This window comes from Nicotiana sylvestris, chromosome 12 (genome assembly GCF_000393655.2).
Source record: "Nicotiana sylvestris chromosome 12, ASM39365v2, whole genome shotgun sequence".
In the NCBI taxonomy this organism is placed as follows: Eukaryota; Viridiplantae; Streptophyta; class Magnoliopsida; order Solanales; family Solanaceae; genus Nicotiana; species Nicotiana sylvestris.
This window is the reverse complement of record NC_091068.1, coordinates 32,463,356-32,481,536: the sequence shown is the minus strand read 5'-3', so window position 1 is coordinate 32,481,536 and position 18,181 is coordinate 32,463,356. Positions and strand designations below refer to the sequence as shown.

General features: G+C 36.2%; 1 protein-coding gene across 1 annotated transcript; it reads left to right on the top strand.

Annotated features, from left to right (window-relative positions):
* The first annotated feature begins 9,289 nt into the window (after positions 1–9,289).
* LOC104223818 (protein HIGH CHLOROPHYLL FLUORESCENCE PHENOTYPE 173, chloroplastic) lies at positions 9,290–18,051 on the top strand. Its single transcript, XM_009775322.2, has 13 exons — positions 9,290–10,067; positions 11,191–11,403; positions 12,520–12,724; positions 12,923–12,998; positions 13,121–13,256; positions 13,375–13,479; positions 14,408–14,488; positions 15,999–16,088; positions 16,167–16,232; positions 17,186–17,242; positions 17,318–17,395; positions 17,468–17,515; positions 17,713–18,051. Exons 1-13 carry the CDS (start codon positions 9,492–9,494, stop codon positions 17,782–17,784), a joined length of 1,803 nt encoding a protein of 600 aa, XP_009773624.1. The 5' UTR covers positions 9,290–9,491; the 3' UTR covers positions 17,785–18,051.
* The last annotated feature ends 130 nt before the right edge of the window (positions 18,052–18,181 follow it).

The following is an 18,181-nucleotide window of genomic DNA, read 5'->3' as shown; positions in this document are numbered from 1 at the left end:
TGAAACTACCAGCGCGTCGTTGTGTGGTTCTGTCAAGGTCTCGAGATCCTTCTCGCTGAATGCAAGGGTGTCTTTGGTCATGCGGTCTTGGATCGGCCCCTCGATTGTAGCGGATAATTTTATCCATTTGATCACGGGTCCTTGGTGAATGTCGGTCCCCCTGATAATCATATGAACGACATGCCGAGAAATCTCTCTTTTTGCCCAGGTTGGATGTTTTCGAGTTTCCCGTTGAATTTCTCGATGCGCTCCCTGGTTAATGTGAGGACTGGCGTTAACGCCTTGGGTGTCGCGCGAGGTCGTACCCTTGGGAATCGGCGTGTTCTCAGGGTTTCATGGTGGCACACCCATACCTGGAATAACCGTACCGCCCTTCTCATAGTTTTTAAGTTTGTTGTTTTCGGGCACATTTACTGGTTTAGGCATTTTGACCTGAAATCAAAGATCTTGGACAAGAAAAAGTGTAAGATGACAGTAAAACCAGCAAATAATCACTATTATTTTTAGCCCCACGGTGGGCGCTAAACTATTTACCTTGAAAATGGTAATAACAATTAAATTTGATTAAGTGGTTCTAAAAATACGTGATCTATTTTTATGCTAGTTGTTAGGCGGTTGAGCTATGTGAAATACTTAGAAACGAGATAAAAGCTTAAAAACGAGATGTTAATCAAACCGAATTGCTGTCAATCGGGGCCTCGAGCTTGCCTATTCGAGGGCCTCGGGGTCGAGTCCGAAGCTCGGCTGGGAGCTATCGAGGGTAGTCGATGGAGACTAACAGTTATAAACAAATCAATGACGGCTCTTTATGGCCAATAATAAGCAATAAATGATGAACTTTAAGTAGAACACAATAAAATACGAGCAATAAATGAAGTAATGAGATCAAAAAAATATGTTAGAGAGTAAAGTGAATGTTCTTGAGTCTTTAGTATTTAGCAGCAGATGTTCAAAGTGACAAGGGTCCCCTTTATATATGAGAAGGAATCCCAACATGGTACAAGTGCATTTATTACAAAGATATGGAGATGGGACAACTAGTTGACACCATGATTCGGGTCTGAACTTAGATCACTAGACTTTGTCAGTCCTAGTTGTGTGCCTTGGGAACTCCCCACTAAACATCATAGCCATTGGTCTGCATCACCCCGAGATCGAGCATCGATAGCCCTCGAGGATGAAACTCGACCCTAGTCTTGAACCTTCTGAAATGTGCTTTCGAGGCATCATAATGGTGGAAAATTGGACCCTCCGATTTTACCGTATACATTTGGATACCATACTTATAATTTATTGCAATGTCTGTTATTTAGATACCATGCTTATAGGTTATCACAATGTTTGTCCATTTAAATGCCATGCCTATAGGGTTTAAAAATCAATCCTACATTCTAGATACCATACCTGTAAGTTTGTTGTGATACCATGTCTATGAATCAGTCCTACATTCTAGATACCATGCCTATAGGGTTTAAAAATCAATCTTGCACCATGCTTGTAAATTTGTCTTTACAAAGTTCAAATCAGTTTTCTGCATGTCAATAAGGTTCCTGAACTAATTACTGCACTTGGATGCTATACCTATAGGATTTTTAAAACCAATTTCTGCATTTAGCTACTAGTATCTACAAGCCTAAAATCAGTCATTACACCTAGACAACATACCTATAGGATCCAAACAGCATGCTTAAAATGGTTTACTGGTTTACTACACTCCTGATTAATGACTAGATACCATGTTTATAGGAAATCACTGTTACGCGCCTAGGCAAGCCTGTAGGGCGACTAAAATCCTGCAAAATTCTGCCTTTGTTGTTTATGAATGGTCCAGATTCAGCAAGCCCTAAAATCAGTAGGCAAACTGATTAGGTCTTTATCGTCTCGCTTTAACACAATGCTGCATATGCTGTTTGTCATGCTCACCTAGATATTTTGCCCTATGATCCTTTGAAATATCTGAAATCCTGTTATTTGAGACGTGCCATTATTTGCTTATTTGTGGAGGTAAATGTGAGCCCCCTTAATTGTTCTTTACTTGACAGTCCTATTTGTTCTTGCTTGTCGCCTAGATTTTTCTCCTTTAAATACTTTAGGAAAGTCTAGAACTGCCTAAATTAGAGGCCCTAAACACCTCCAGTGCCATAAGGAAGGGACGGGTAGTGCACGCATAGAGCTCGTTTAATCAACATCGCTTATATAACCACTAAGGGGAGGATAATTGGGTAGTAAAAGGATATGATGACCTGTGCGCTAATGCCACGTGTAACCCCTCTAGTTGAGGAAGGTTTACCGGGTATTGTAAAGATGTGATCCTGTAGGCTAAAAAATCTAGGACCCCTTTTACCCCTTGTTTTAAATGTAATACCAATTTGTCTAATTTGCTTTATCTGTTTATAAGACTAATTTACATAATTTGAGTTGGGCCGGGACCCACCATTGTGGACCGCGAGGAATGCCTAACACCTTCCCCTCAAGGTTATTTTGAGCCCTTACCCAAATCTCTGGTAATGCAAACCGATTTTATGAGTTACTTGCTTTAGGTGCCCTAACGCACCTTAATCCATTAGGTGGCAACTCTTCAAATTCCATACCCAATTCCCCAAAAAAAATAAGTTGTTCCCAATGAATGTCGAAAACCCGGACTCCGCGAGAAAAAAAGGGGCGTGACAGGTATCATTCAACCTTGTAGCAGTCCATTTGCTGCACCTGAAGTTCTAGTTGGTAAAAAAGATGGCACATGGAAGCTATGTGTTGACTAAAGAGACTTAAATAAGAAGACTGTGAAGAATAAATTCCCATTCCAGTTGTAGAGGACACGTTGGATGATTTGGGAGAGTCTAAGATATTTAAAATAGATTTAAGGTCTGGTTACCACTAATTGAGAATGGCCACTGAAGATGTGCCAAAAATAGCTTTTAGGACTCATGTTGGTCACTATGAATATCTGGTAATGCCCTTTGGTTTATCAAATACTCCTTCAACTTTCTAAGGTTTGATGAACTCAAATTTTCAGGTCTTTCTTAGAAAGTTTGTGTTGGTTTTCTACGAGGACATACTGATCTATAGTAGAGATATGGTAGACCATCTGCTGCACTTGAAGTCTATGTTCAATGAGATGAGTAAACACCAATTGTTTGCTAAGCATAGCAAGTGTTTCTTTGGAGTTGACAAGATAGAATATTTGGGGCATTTCATTACTGCCAGGGGAGTCTAAATAGATCCTCAAAAGACAGAATTTGTGAAGAATTGGCCTCTTCCACCTACTATTAAACAACTAAGAGGATTTTTAGGTCTAGTAGGGAATTACAGGAGATTCATCAAGGGATTTGGGGTCAACAGTAAGCCATTAACTGATCTTCATAAAAAAGACAACTTCAAATGGTCACATACTACCTTTACAACTTTTGGGCAGTTGAAGTCAGCTCTAACTCAAGCACTAGTACTGACTTTACCTAATGTTAACAAAAATTTTATGGTAGAAACTAATTCAAGTGGACAAGGAATATGTGATGTTCTTATGCAATATGGCCACCCTATTAATTTTATCACCGGGGCCCTTTCCCCTAGACGTACTGCTCTCTTAGTTTATGACAGGGAATTGTTAGCTATTATTCATGTTGTAACCAAACGGTCTCAATACCTGCTTGGCCAAAAGTTCATTATCAAGACTAATCAAAGGACCCTCAAATTTCTAATGGAACAGAAGTTTCACAGCAATTCTCAATATGTCATTGAGTACAAGAAAAAGATTAAAAACAAGGTGTCAAATGTTCTTTTTAGGGTATCTGGAGTTGAACTATTTTCATTGGTCATCTCCACTACCATCCCAGAGTTATTACAAGTTATAGCTCACAGTTGGGACATAGATACTGAGCTAAAAGCACTTATTGAACAACTGAAAGTGGATCTTGTAGCTCACATGCAATTTACTTGGCACCAAGATCAGTTGAGGAGATAGGGCAAACTAGTGGTTGGTAAAGTGCCATAACTTCGACTGAACATCATTGATTTATGGCATTCTACTCCCCAAGATGGTCACTCATGCGTAGAGACAACATTGAAGAGGATCTTCACATTGTTTTACTAGAGATGATGTAAAACTCTTTGCTCAAAAGTGTGACATAACAAGTCTGACTTAGCTGCCTATCCTAGTCTCTTACAACCTCTCCCAATTCCAGTGGTGGTATAGTCCCAAATCAGCATGAATTTCATTGATATACTTCCTAAGTCGAATGGGGTATGAGCTACTGACAATATTCCATTGTCAGCTAGGTGTCTATGGAAGTCATCTACAAACTTCATGGTCTACCATATTCCATTGTCACTGACAGGGATACGGTGTTCTTAACTTCTTTTTGGAAGGAGATACTAACAATAAAAGGAGTCCAACTACATACCTTATCAGCTTATCATCCACAAATTGATGGGTAGACTGAGGACCTGAATAGATGCCAAGAGACATATTTGAGATTCTTCTGTTCTGAGGAGGCTACTGACTGGCATTCTTATCTATATATGACTAAGTATTGGTACAATACTTTCTTCCATTCAACCATAAGAACCACCCCTATGAGTCCTTTTATGGAAGACCACCTTATATGCACTTGTCTTATCTGCTTGGTGAATCAGCTTTAGCTGATGTTGACAACACTCTGATCAACAGAGAATTGAAACTACAACTATTGCAATATCACTTATTGAGAGCTCAGTTAAGGATGAAGCATCGGGTTGATTCTCATAGGAGTGATGGAAACTTTGAAGTAGGTGATTGGATTTACTTCAAGAGTCAACCTTATAGGCAGGTGAGCATTACTGCTCAACCATTTCATAAATTGGCTGCTAAATTTCTATGGACCATTTCAGATTATCAAGACGGTAAGAGCTGTGACCTACACTCTACTATTTCCTCATTCAATAAAGATACACCCTAATGTACATGTGTCCCTCCTAAAGAAATGTTAAGAATTGCCCAAACAAAATACATATCCCCCAAGTACAGATATTTTTAGGCCACATTGTCCCAATACAGAGTCTATTTTAGAAAGACGAATGGTGAAAAAAAATTAAAGTTGTGACTCAAGTCCTGGTTAAGTGGACATGGTTACTTACAAATTATGCTACATGGGAAATTTTTTAATGCACTAAAGATCAGGTTCTCTCACTTTGATCCTTGTGGTCAAGGATCTTTCGTGTGTGTGTGTGTGGGGGGGGGGGGTATTGATATGCGAAATTTAACATGATCGCAACTAGCTCGAATTGGAGCTCCAGCTCAGCTAATGCACTTAGTTAGTTAAGTCCAAGTCAGCTGAGATTAGAAAGTTAGTTAAGGGTAGTTAGTTAGTTGGGAATAAGAATCTTCCGGAACGATTCATATATTCATTCATAAAAGGATTACAATGTATCATTTTACAATCATCAATGAAATACAACTATAATTTCTCTGTCAACCCTCTATTTCTCTCAATTACAATTTCTTCACTTCATAAACTGTGATCTTCGAGTTTCTCCGCAAAACTCCTAGCTCAGCTGCTCAATTCTCGAATTCTTTGTTGGAATCCTGCAATTAAGATATCAAATTACTTCTAAAAATTTGAATTTAGAGTTGAAGTTACAAACACTAATCTTGTAAAGAAGTCGAGTTGAGTGGCGCTGATGACGGTAGTATTAATTAAGTTATTAGCTAGCGTTTGAAATCTTTTTTTTTTTGTAACTAAACAATTTTATTTACCAAGTAATATCTAATTATTGGTCTTCTCTATAGCCTGATCTGGACAATAGTCCCAGATTCAGCTATCCTTTCCTTTCCCTAGTTCTTCTTTAACTCTAGTCCTTCCCTTCAATCGTTGCTTCAATTGCGTGTGAAATCCTTTAATCCCTAATTGTATGCAATTTGTGAAAAAACTAAGTTACCTTTTAAAAACTATAAAATTATGATAAAACGGGTCATATGCTTCTTATTATAGTATGTAGTTGAAAAGATTTCATTTTTGCTGCAGAAATTTCAGCAGACTAGTCAACTTCATTTGGCATTTTATGCTTCGTTCATTGTCCGATTAGGCAGACAATAAGAGCTATCCATTTTCTACTCTAATACCATGTGAAGTTTATAAATTCATCCAAAATCTTATAAAAGTGAACTAAGGTTTGAAGAAGAAAGAGAGAATGTCGAGAGAGAAAGTGAATTTCTATTTCCAATCAATGAAAAAATATGCATTTGGAGGTTTCTGGTACCCTTTATATATTCAATGTAAAATTATAAAAACGACCTAAGAAATACAGGTAGACTCGACTTATTTATCTATATAAAAACTAAAGTAACTGCAATTGGTGTACCACAACTGCACTTGGGCTTCTATAACTGCCAACCCAAACACCACAAGTCGTGTAAGTCAAGACAATCTATGATTGACCACGCGCAGCGAGCTAGACTAATATATAATACACTAGCGTCAAATTCATTTGAGCTCAAAAGAGTTGACGTATTGTTGTAATATGAGTCCTGATTAAATAAGAGGATTAGAAAGAGAAATGATCAAGAAGAGTTGAGTGTTTAAGGAGAACAAACAATTTAAGTCGGCCAACTCAAACTCGAGGATCTTTAGTATGTTAAGAGAAAGCTCAACTGCTCAAGGGTGAGCATACACATCAACCTTTCTTGAATCGACACACAAGGAAGGTAAATACTTATCATAACTAGTGTTTACGCCAAATTATATCAACTTACCCCAGCGAAAATCATGATTAATTGATATAAACTAATGGGCGAACGCATCTCATACATCATGCATCTATTGGTTTGATATAAACATGGAGTACATATAAGTATTTATTAGGAAGGATGCCAACACAATCGCTCTACAACCTATAATTTCACAAACATTTGCTAAGAGCATAATTTTGTGCCCAAATGTCTTGTAAAATCTAACCAATGTCAATCTAAAACCTGTCAATATTAAAATAATGAGTACCTAAACGCAGTTTATTTACGGAGGTTAATATATGCAAAAGCCTATTATAGTAAACCGACCATTCCGTGGAAAACTTGTAGTGCATTGAACAAGTATAAGCGACTCAAAAGTCAAAACGAAAGGGACTAATGAAGAGTAGGGGTGTATGAAGGAAACCGATAAACCGCACCAAATCGATAATTCGAGTCAAATCGAGAAAAAATTCAATTATGGTTTGGTTTGATTTGATTTGGTGTTAGAGAAAAAACCCGACCATAATTGATTTGGTTTGGTTTTAACTGGAAAAAGTCAAACCGAAATCAAAGCAACGTGACATTACATGTATACAAGTTTTAAAAATATTTTATACATAAAAATAATTATTGTAATGTAATTTTACAAAATTTTATTTAAACTTGTATTATTTCAAGCTAGAACTTAGAATTTTTAAATGGTCAAATATGTTTTATAGCCCATAAAAGTTAGTAACTCAAATAAAGCCCAAAGGAAAATCAAATCAATACTAATGCTAAAAATAAATCGATCAATACTAGGAAGTAGGAATGACAATAGTATTGTATATTTATTCTTTTAGTATTGCATTGGTTTAGATAGTAAAAATGCATAACTTATTTTTATTATTATTTAGTCAGGTAACTAATACTTAGTATTTATTTTAGCATGGCCACTTAGTAATTTTAGATTATGTTTATTTTCATTATGGGTTCTTAATTAGCAATATTTATTTTATGTGACTTGTTGAGTATTTTAGTATAATCATGACTCATCTCACATTATTTTATATTATTTTCTTGGAAAATATATTACTATGTAGTTTTATTCTACTAGGACCTAAGAAATATTAGAGCACAAATTATATATTTTATGCTATGAAGATTTTATCCAAAAAAACCCAAAAATCCCGAGAAAATTGAAAAACCCGAGAAAAATCGAGATTGAAAAATCCAACTTTTGTTGGTTCGGTTTGGTTTACACATCTAAAAATCCGAGACAATTGACTTGGTTTAGTAGTTAAAAAATCTGAACTAACTCGGCCTATGTACACACCTAATGAAGAGCAAGACACCTTTTACACATCATTACACAAAATGTCGGAGATATATTTACAAACAAGATAAAAGGAGTATTTTCAAAAATGGCTATGGGGTGTAAGAGTATATTTTTAACATTTTTTTTAAAAATAAAATTAAAATTCAAACTCGTTTGCACGAAAAAATTTGAGGGATCTACTGGAATATTAACTTGCATGACTATTGACTGAATAAAGGAATATACAAAGGAAAGTTATAGCTTCTTAATTATGCCCATTTATATGCACTGCAAGGCCGTAAAAACACGAAATATAATTATCAAATATTGCAATTTCCTTTACTATTTACTATTACACCTCTAGGCCTCCGATTAAGAGGTGTTTAAATTGGCTTATTTTAAGTATTTATTGGATTTTAAGCACTTTTTTCGTTTTTGCGGTGTTTGACAATGATAAAAAGTGCTTAAAACACTTACTTTTAGATATGGAAAGTACAAAAATAAACCAAAAGTTAAAAGTTAGGTATAACCAACTTATGACTTTTAGCTTATAAGCTGCTCTCTCCATTTACTTTTTCTTGTCCACTATAGATTTTGTACATTCCTTAAGAAATAATAAATGAAGTGCATAATTTACCACGATGCCCTTATTAATTGATGCATATTTTTAATGTATTTGAGAAAATGATTTGGAATGAGTAATTAATATTGTGGGTATAACAAAAAAAAGAAATTATCTTCTTTTGATATGTTAAAAATAAAAATTTATTTTTAGAAACTCCCATTATTTCACATTATCCAATTCCTGAGGTGGAACCAAAGAACTCTCTGCTGCCAACAAGGAATATATTAGTTGTAGGATTTCAGTCCACTAAAGATAATATTTGGCCTTACCTAACATTATCCAAATCCTAAGGAGGGAAACCAATGAACTCTTTGACCTGGCTATAGTAAAATTTTCAGGCGAAGTATATGTCACTTGAATCTCATATAGAAAGTCAATAAAATTCGAGTAAAGTTTTAGGCGAAGTATATGTCATTTCTATTAGAGAAATTTTCTTATTATTGCAAAAAAATAAAATAAATGGAATAAGTTTTTCTTTCATTTTTTTTTTTAAAAATAAAACTTTTTCCAATGCGTTGATTTAATTTTTTAAAAAAGAAAAAAAAACACCAACTTGCCAAAATGAGAATCTAAGGAAACGAGTATGTCTACGTGGCACACGCTGCTTCTACATTTTCTTCACTGCCCATACGATAAAATACTCTAGTTTTCGTGGCGGGTTGATCACAATATCACTGCTTTATTCACTTTGCCATTTGCCACCATTTATGTGGTGGAAATTTTCGTCTGTCACTTTCACTGCTGATTTGGTTGATCTGATTAATTTCAATAACAAAATTCTCCTCTGAAATTCTCAATTTCATCACTTGCTCTGCAAAAAACCAATTGAGCACCAAATTTTGTGTAAGATTTTTGTTTTCTTTTTTCAAATGAGTGCTACTACTGCAACATTCAGTCCAGTAGCATTTAGCAACAACAACAATCCTTACAATTCAATATGGAGAAAACCCAATTCACTACCAAATCCAATATGGACAACTTGTGCTAACACTTCTTTTATTTCACGAGCAACTTCATCATCGTCAAGTCCTGAAACTGAAAACGAAAAGAAAAATAAGAAGAAGAAAAAGAAAGTAGTAATTGAAAGGGAAGAGCTAAAGCAAGAGCCGGAGCCGGAGCCGGAGCCAGAGCAAGAGCAACAACAAGAGTTACAGTCATCTTCTGTTTCAGTTATAAAGAGATTGGATGATGTGAACCCAGTAGGATTAGGGAGACGTTCGCGTCAAATGTTCGATGAAGTGTGGCGTAAGTTTTCGGGATTAGGGCAGATTTCGAGAACAATCCGTTCTGATGATGAGAGTACTCTGCTTATTAGGGAAGGTGGGCCCATGTGTGAATTTGCAATTCCTGGTGCTCAGAATACTACTGTGCTCGTTGTTGGTGCTACTAGCCGTGTTGGTAGAATTGTTGTGCGCAAACTCATGCTTAGGGGTTACACTGTCAAGGTCCATTTCTCGATTACATCCTCCAATTTACTTTTGGCCCTATTGCTCTCTCTCTATATATATTTCTTTTTGTAAAGAATTTTTACACTGTAGCATATTTAGCAGGTAATTGCTCTATTTCTAGTTTCGTAATGTCGCTTTTTTTGGATAGTTACATGTAGTTAGTTATCTGTTAGGTTCTTTCATTTTATCAGTGTATTGAAGGTAAGTTCGTTTAGTAATTGCATATAGTTTCTGCAAAGGCGAAACTGGAACTTGAGCAATATAGGTTCGAGTTCAGGATTCTACCACAGCCCATCTGATTTACTAGGTTCAAAATCTATTGTTTGTACTTTTTCGGTGGATTTCTTAAAATATATACAGGTCAGGGATGGAGTCACAGTGTGGGATACGAGTTCGGCCGAAACTACTAGCATTTGTTCAAACCATATATTTGTCTTAAGAATTTTATTGAATATGTACGCATTATTAATTTAGAACTAAGTAACTTAAAAGGATTACAATCTGAAACCCATAAGATTCAAATCCTGGCCCCGTCTATCTAAGCCAAGGCTACTGGGTTCGGATAAACCCATTAGTATACTCTACATCCGCCTTTGAGTTTCTCCTCCTTCCAACTATTGTCATTTACGTGTGGCTAGAGGCTGATTTAGCATATAATTAGCAGGTTGCAAATGCACCAGTATCGTGGAGTTGGACTATGCATGTGCATATAGAAAGTCTAATTAAACTATTTCAGATATGTATAGGTGATGCTAGCGAGTTGGAATTAAGGTTACTGACGTTAGTTGTTATTCAGACAATTACATTTGACTGGTATTTGACAGGAGTTTATTGAATTTTATTGGTTTTATGACAGTGTAGGGATAAGTGTGAAATTTAGAGAATAGAGTAGTGGAAAGGATATAGAGGATTCATATAGCTGACCTGAACTAGTTTGGAATTGACTCGTAATTTTAGACGTATATATTTTAGGAATCCAGGGCCTTTAAATCCTAAATCCACCTTTGGATGGTGCTCCTCCATTTATCTATATAATTTCCTTTTTCCTGTTGAATAACTTTACTTGATATCCGGCTGAGATAGAAGTCATCACTTGCATTTGTTTTACATTCCCAAGCAGGCTTTAGTAAGGAAAGCTGATCCGGATGTGGTTGACATGCTACCAAGATCCGTGGAGTTGGTGACAGGGGACGTTGGTGATCCTTCTAGTCTAAAAGATGCAGTGCAAGGCTGCAGCAAAATCATCTATTGTGCCACTGCTCGTTCTTCAATCACGGGGGATCTCATCAGAGTTGATCATCAAGGGGTTTGCAATCTAACCAAAGCCTTGCAGGTATTAGTTTCCGTCCACTATCTTGTTTGGTCCATTTTGGCGAGGTTATACTAATTACTTTTCCATGTTGTCCTATAGCGCTCATTCTATCTCCCAATAGTTGAGTTGATGTCTGACAGTAGTTTGAATGGCAACATTTTCCTTTGAATATGCTGCATAAGATGCTTGTTGTAATACTGCTAGTGCTAATCAAGCAGAGTCAATTAACATATCTTCTTGGCATTAAACGATGTGAATTTTCTTGTATATCCATATGTATCTCGATTAGATGGAAATGTAGACATCCACCCCATAAGATAATCGTCCTTCAATTGACACCATTTAGACGAGATACTTGTACTGGAATATCAGAGTGATATCAGATAAGGACAAGTTATCATATAGTAAATTGACACATCTTAACAAAGATATTTTTATCTAGTAATATCGATATCCATAATTAACTAGTCGAATCTGATGAAGAACTTGCCTCTGAATTCTGTATAACAGATTTACTTTCAGGAAAAAGAACTAAGTTTGTGCTAGGAATGTAGTGAAATTATAGATTGTCATTTCCCCGTAATATTTTGATGATTTGCTTTTGCTTCATTAATGGTCAGAATTATCTTTTCTTAGTTAACTGGACCATTGGTGTACTTTTTCTTTAACTAACAAGTTGAACTGCTTCCTCAGAAATGCTTTAAATTCCTGCATTGATATTTAGCATACACAACTGAGATCCAATTACAATCTAGGGCAACAATTTATTTTTTATTTTATTTTTATTTTTATTTTTTTGTATTTTTTTGTATAGGCAGCTTTAAGAATATTGTTGATGTATAACAGGGCCAGCTTTAAGATAAAGCTGGACAAAAGTACATCCAAAAACCACTTTACAGTGACTTTCTCTTCTCATGGCACAAACGAGATATTCATAAAGCGTTCGGTAACATTTGGAAGTATATCCCAGCAGTAGTTTGGTGGGTCACATGGAGGGAAAGAAATACTAGACCTTTGAAAACAAAAGGGAAAATGTAGTTAATCTCGGGCAACTATTATGTGTGCATTTCCAAATACTTCCCTTGTTGAAATGATCAGTCTGTAATCTGTGTATACATTTTGTTTCAAAAATTGTAGGACTACAATAATAAACTAGCACAGCAACGTGCCGGGAAGAGTAGCAAAAGCAAGCTTTTAATTGCAAAATTCAAGTCTGAAGATTCATTGAACGGGTGGGAAGTCCGTCAAGGGACATATTTCCAGGATGTGGTTGCTTCTAAGTATGATGGAGGAATGGATGCTACGTTTGAGTTTACTGAAAGAGGAGAGGCTATTTTTTCAGGTAACCAGGAAATATGATCTCAGGTCTTGAAAACATGTATACTTTGTTTTGTGAACACATTTAGGGGCTTGTAGTCTCATTTATTGCAATGTTGTGCTAAGTAAGACGAGTTTGAGTATGTTTGTGAAATATTGAATTTCAGCGATGCAAACTTTTGATCCCTGTTATCTAAGTTTTCTTTCTCTTGGCTCATCCAAGGATATGTTTTCACAAGAGGAGGCTATGTTGAATTGTCAAGAAAACTGTCACTTCCTTTAGGTTACACTCTTGACAGGTATTTACTATCAATGTCAATTTTTCTTTTTCCTTTTTACTCCGACACGATGCTATTTTTCCCAGTTGTTGATTTATGCTCACTGCTTATACTTGTGTCAATATTGATATTTTGATTCTTAGGTATGAGGGTCTAGTATTCTCTGTTGGTGGGAATGGGAGATCTTATGTTGTAATTCTTGAAGCTGGTCCTTCAGCAGATACAACCCAAAGCAAACTGTATTTTGCCAGAATTAGCACAAAAGCAGGATTTTGCAGGGTGAGCTCGGATTTATGGAGTGGAGGAAAATTATTAATTGAGTAATGCCTCCAGTATGAATTCTATTAATACTTTAGTTTTTATTCTAATGTTTTTGCATATGCACATGTTTTCACAGGTGAGAGTTCCATTTTCCTCGTTTCGGCCGGTGAGTCCAGACGATCCCCCACTGGATCCGTTCCTTGTTCATACATTGACCATACGCTTTGAGCCTAGAAGACAGGTCTGCCCTCAACCTGAAGCATTCCCTTTATCATTGTTGCCATTTTCATTTCTTTGAAAGTTTTAACTGTTTCTTTTATGTTATATTAGGGTTACCATATTTCTGGAATGCCAAATGTTCTTTTTGTATATGAATCAAACTGCATATACACTCGAGTCCACTCCACATTATTTAAGTACAGAGCAGGAGCAAAATCTTGAAATAAAAAAATAGATCAAATAGACCAGGCTTGATGAATATATATGGATAATTGAGGAGTCATTTCAATAATTCTTGTTTGTTTATGTAGGGAAACAAATTATATTTATTGCTAAAGCACTTAAATCTTTTTTCTTTGTTGAAGTATTTGACCAATTTTGTTAAGGAAAAAGAGCTATTTTCACTAGAAGATCCAATCCTGATAACAAAATTCATTGTCCTACCTGCAAAAGCCCTGCTCTAGCCTCTAGGATAGATACCTTAAGCATACTCTGACATAAATCCTTGTAACATTTCAAAGTAGAATTCACACTACCCTCCCCAGACCCCACTTGAGATTTTACTGGGTTGTTGTTGTTATTTCAAAGTAGAATCCAACTATTTTCCGGTGCTAGTTGCTGATACTTGGTATCTGTGAGAATATAATACAAGTAGAATTATATTATTGATGTCTTTAACTATAATACAAGGACCCTTATTTATAACAATACATAATACATACACTAATCCTATTCCATGTGGGACCATACTTATTTATACAACTACTAACTACCTAACACTCCCCCTCAAGCGGTGCATATTAATTATATGTACTGAGCTTGTTACATATGTAACTAATACGAGGACTAGTGAGGGACTTGGTGGAAATATCTGCAAGCTGATCACTCTGTTTTTTATCGGCATTCTACTATCCCTGATCACTATCTAACCGTATTGTCATTTGCTACAGAGGCCAAGTGATGGACCTAGCGGGGTGAACCAAGATTTGAGAAGCTTTCAGCTAATTATGGAATATATTAAAGCTTTGCCTGTAAGTTCAGTTGTCTGTTTGTGCAACAACATAATGTGATACTTCCGTTTCTTCCTCTTTTTGCTTGTGATCTGCATATAACAGTCATAATCTATGAGCTGAAAGGAATTTGACTGGTAACTGTTTTAGTATCTTCAAGATAATTTACAGTCTAGAGAGTTCCTGATAAAAGTACTCCATTCTACTTTCAGCTTTATTTTCTATATTTACCTCAGTTGGCCGCAAAAGTTTGGAGTTCGGTCAATTTGGTTCAACCTGTGAAATGTCCTAGTTCTTGGATAAACTTAAAATGCATGTAATTAACATGCTAAAATTATTGATTCCCAAGAGTTAATTTGAGTCCCACTCTCAAATTGATGGTCATTGGTGATTAGTGCATTCAATCAACCTATTATTATCTGCTAGCCGCCATGTCCTGACCAATACTGAAGCCAGGGACCACTCAGTCTTCCTTCTTCGAGCTGCTCATTTCCCCATTTATGTGATAGATAACTTTAATCTCCATCTAGCTCTATGTTCATTACTGTGGCAGGTCTTTGTCAATGTAAAAGAGAATAGTTGTTCTCTTTTTTCGAGAAGTGACGTGTTTTTGGTGTAGTATTCTATGATTCTACTTCTCACTCGAAACATTTTTATGTATGCTTAAGTAGCAACCAAAGTAACAAGTACACCATTGTGGTAAAACTCTAGATCTTGGTGCCACAAGTTTGCCATTTTAGCAAGCCTTGATTGGAGGTTATGCTTACATAGAATTCATATCAATTGCCCTTGCATGCATATTGGAACAGGAATAACCAGTAGTGGTGAAGCTAGTTCTCTCTCTCTCTCTCTCTCATGCTTACATAGAATTCATATCAATTGCCCTTGCATGCATATTGGAACAGGAATAACCAGTAGTGGTGGAGCTCTCTCTCTCTCTCTCTCTCTCTCACACACACACACACACACACACTCACACTCACAGAGAGCTTTCTTTTTGTAGGGAAGGGGTGTGGATAGGGGTTTACTTTCACAGAAGTGGTCTGCTTGTTATTATTTCATCCTTCAACCAATTCTTTTTATCGCTCCTACCTGGCATTTTCTGACCAATCTTTACGTTTCTTATGTGGTTGTCTGCTCAAAAGATACTGGGAGGAATTTTAAGACATAGCTCTGGATTCAGTATAATACTTTTAAGTTTTAAATCGTAAAGATGCGCAAGTTGGCCCAGATACTACCATTATGCCCACCGACAGAAAAGTTCTAAACCTTGTGACATTTGTGTGTTGAAGCACTGACTGCAGATTTTAGGTGACTTAGTAGTTGGTGGGATACAACTTATAGATCTTTTCGCTGTTTGGATATAAGTAAAAGGTTTGTACAGAAAATAATCGTGTTTTCGGATTATGCTATTGCTTCTTTTTTTTTCATCAGTTATTTAAAATGCTGATTTGGTTGAAGAATCATTTGTTTGATACAAGAATTATGTTGGACTATCTACTTATTGCCAAAGGGATTGTAAAATTTGCAGACTGGGCAAGAAACTGACTTTGTCTTAGTATCATGTACGGGGTCGGGAATAGAGCCTACAAGACGGGAGCAAGTTTTGCGAGCCAAGAGGGTGAGCTCTTCTTCAAAATCTTCCTTCATTAGTTTTCTTGGATTAAAACTGATTCCCTGGTTTTTTGAAATTTTCTAGGCCGGTGAAGATTCATTAAGGAGGTCTGGCCTTGGATACACAATAATTCGCCCAGGTCCCCTGATGGTAAATTGTTTTCCTATTGTTCATGTATTGGTATTCACTTTGAACTGGAAATAGCGAGTCAATGATTGGCTTCTGGTTAACTTTAGGATTGACCTTGAGCAATAAGGCGAATTTGAATCAGCTTTTGCTTTGCTCAGAATTTTGTACCCCATTTACGCCATTTAATCTTACATCACATATGGTTTGTCGATAGGTTGTATCAAGGCTTTGAGTGGGAGAGCAAGAAGTGTTCTTTCTCCTTATCTGTCAGAACAAGTGTTAATCTGTTGCTTAAGAACAATGCTCTAAAGTTCATTGAAAGATAAATCAAATGCAAAGAGTTAGAGTAGGATGGAATTAGTTGTCAGTGTGGTGGTAAAGATGTATTTCTATGGGTAGTTCTGCGTAGCGGCTGCCAATAGAGGTGGCAAAATGGTTAAAAGAAAACAGTTATCCACCCATATTATCCACTGGATTATGAACCATTTAAAAACGGGTCGAATATGAATAAAGAACCATATTATCCACTTAGAAAATGGTTAACCAAAGGGATAACTAATGTGTTTAACTTTTACATTTGTAAAGCCTCAAATTGGGGTTCCTCAAGTTTGGAAGGCTAGGAATTCTCTCATAAGTGATCATATTTAAGAAGTCATGGATAATATGGATATCCATATTATCCGCCGGATAAACCCGTTTTTTATCCGTCTCAAATACGGGTTGAATCGGATAACTTATCCGTTTTTAAATTACCTGTTTTGACCCGCTCATATCCGACCCGACCCGCCAGTTTGCCACCCCTAGCTGCCAAATAATGCGGTATTCCACTAATCAGATGCTAAAGGAAGCAGGGGCTCGATTTAGCAGTTGTACCATAAATTATTTCAAATTCTATTTAAAGTAATGAGAGACCTACCACCCAAAATATTATATTATAGCAAAATGTGAAGATTTTTAACGATTGGTTCCTGCAGGAAGAACCAGGTGGTCAACGTGCGCTCATATTCGATCAAGGAAATCGTATATCTCAGGTAAGAGTCATACTGTACTCATAAGAGTACTACTGCACTTACAATTGAGCTTACATTTCGTAAGGGTAAATGCAGGGAATCAGTTGTGCTGATGTGGCTGACATATGTGTGAAGGCATTGCATGATTCGACAGCCAGAAACAAGAGCTTTGATGTGAGGAACACTCTATTTGTTTTAATGGCACAGTTTGAAAAAGTGGCTAATTACCTTTTTTCCCTTATCTAGGTATGTTATGAATACGTAGCTGAACCCGGGAAGGAGCTGTACGAGCTGGTAAGGCCTTTAATTAACAGATTTTATCAATTGAAAAATTTCGACGACATACCCAGTGTAGTCCCACAAGTGGGGTCTGGTTCAATTGAAAAATTTAAGGCAAAATATCGTACAGCATTTCCTTCACTTTCTGGATGAATTTGTCCTTCTACCAATAATATCTTGTTTCTCATTTTAGTTTCTTATATACATTGCAGGTTGCACATTTACCTGACAAAGCAAACAACTATTTGACACCAGCACTCTCAGTACTGGAGAAAAACACATGATTGTGCTCGGAGTTTGTTCAAGTTACACTCTTCATTCAATCTCTAACAGAAGGTATTGCTGCGAGACTTACCAAGATCTTTTTGACTATGAGGAACATCTTCTGTCTGTATCTGTTCTCAAATATATGTGTACATATATATTTATATATATGGCAATAGTATTTTTTTGTTTACTGATGGCCGTGTATATATTAAATATTAAAAGCAAGCACTGTCATAAAGTTATTTTGTTTAAGATGACTGGAGATCACTAGTTACTAAAGCGAATAGCAGTCCAACGTGTTCATCTTTCTCTTTTGTTTTTCTTCGAAAATGGAATTAGAAAAAAAATTAAACTACAATGTCTTCAGCTGAATTCTCCACCAAGGGGAAAGAAAGAAAAGAAAAGAGAAACCAG

Bases quoted from the DNA above. Each gene is read 5' to 3' on its own strand.
- LOC104223818 (XM_009775322.2), top strand. From the start codon at position 9,492: ATGAGTGCTACTACTGCAACATTCAGTCCAGTAGCATTTAGCAACAAC. The intron at 12,999-13,120 runs GTATTTACTATC...TTTGATTCTTAG, and splicing joins TTAGGTTACACTCTTGACAG to GTATGAGGGTCTAGTATTCT. The intron at 13,480-14,407 runs GTCTGCCCTCAA...CATTTGCTACAG, and splicing joins GCTTTGAGCCTAGAAGACAG to AGGCCAAGTGATGGACCTAG.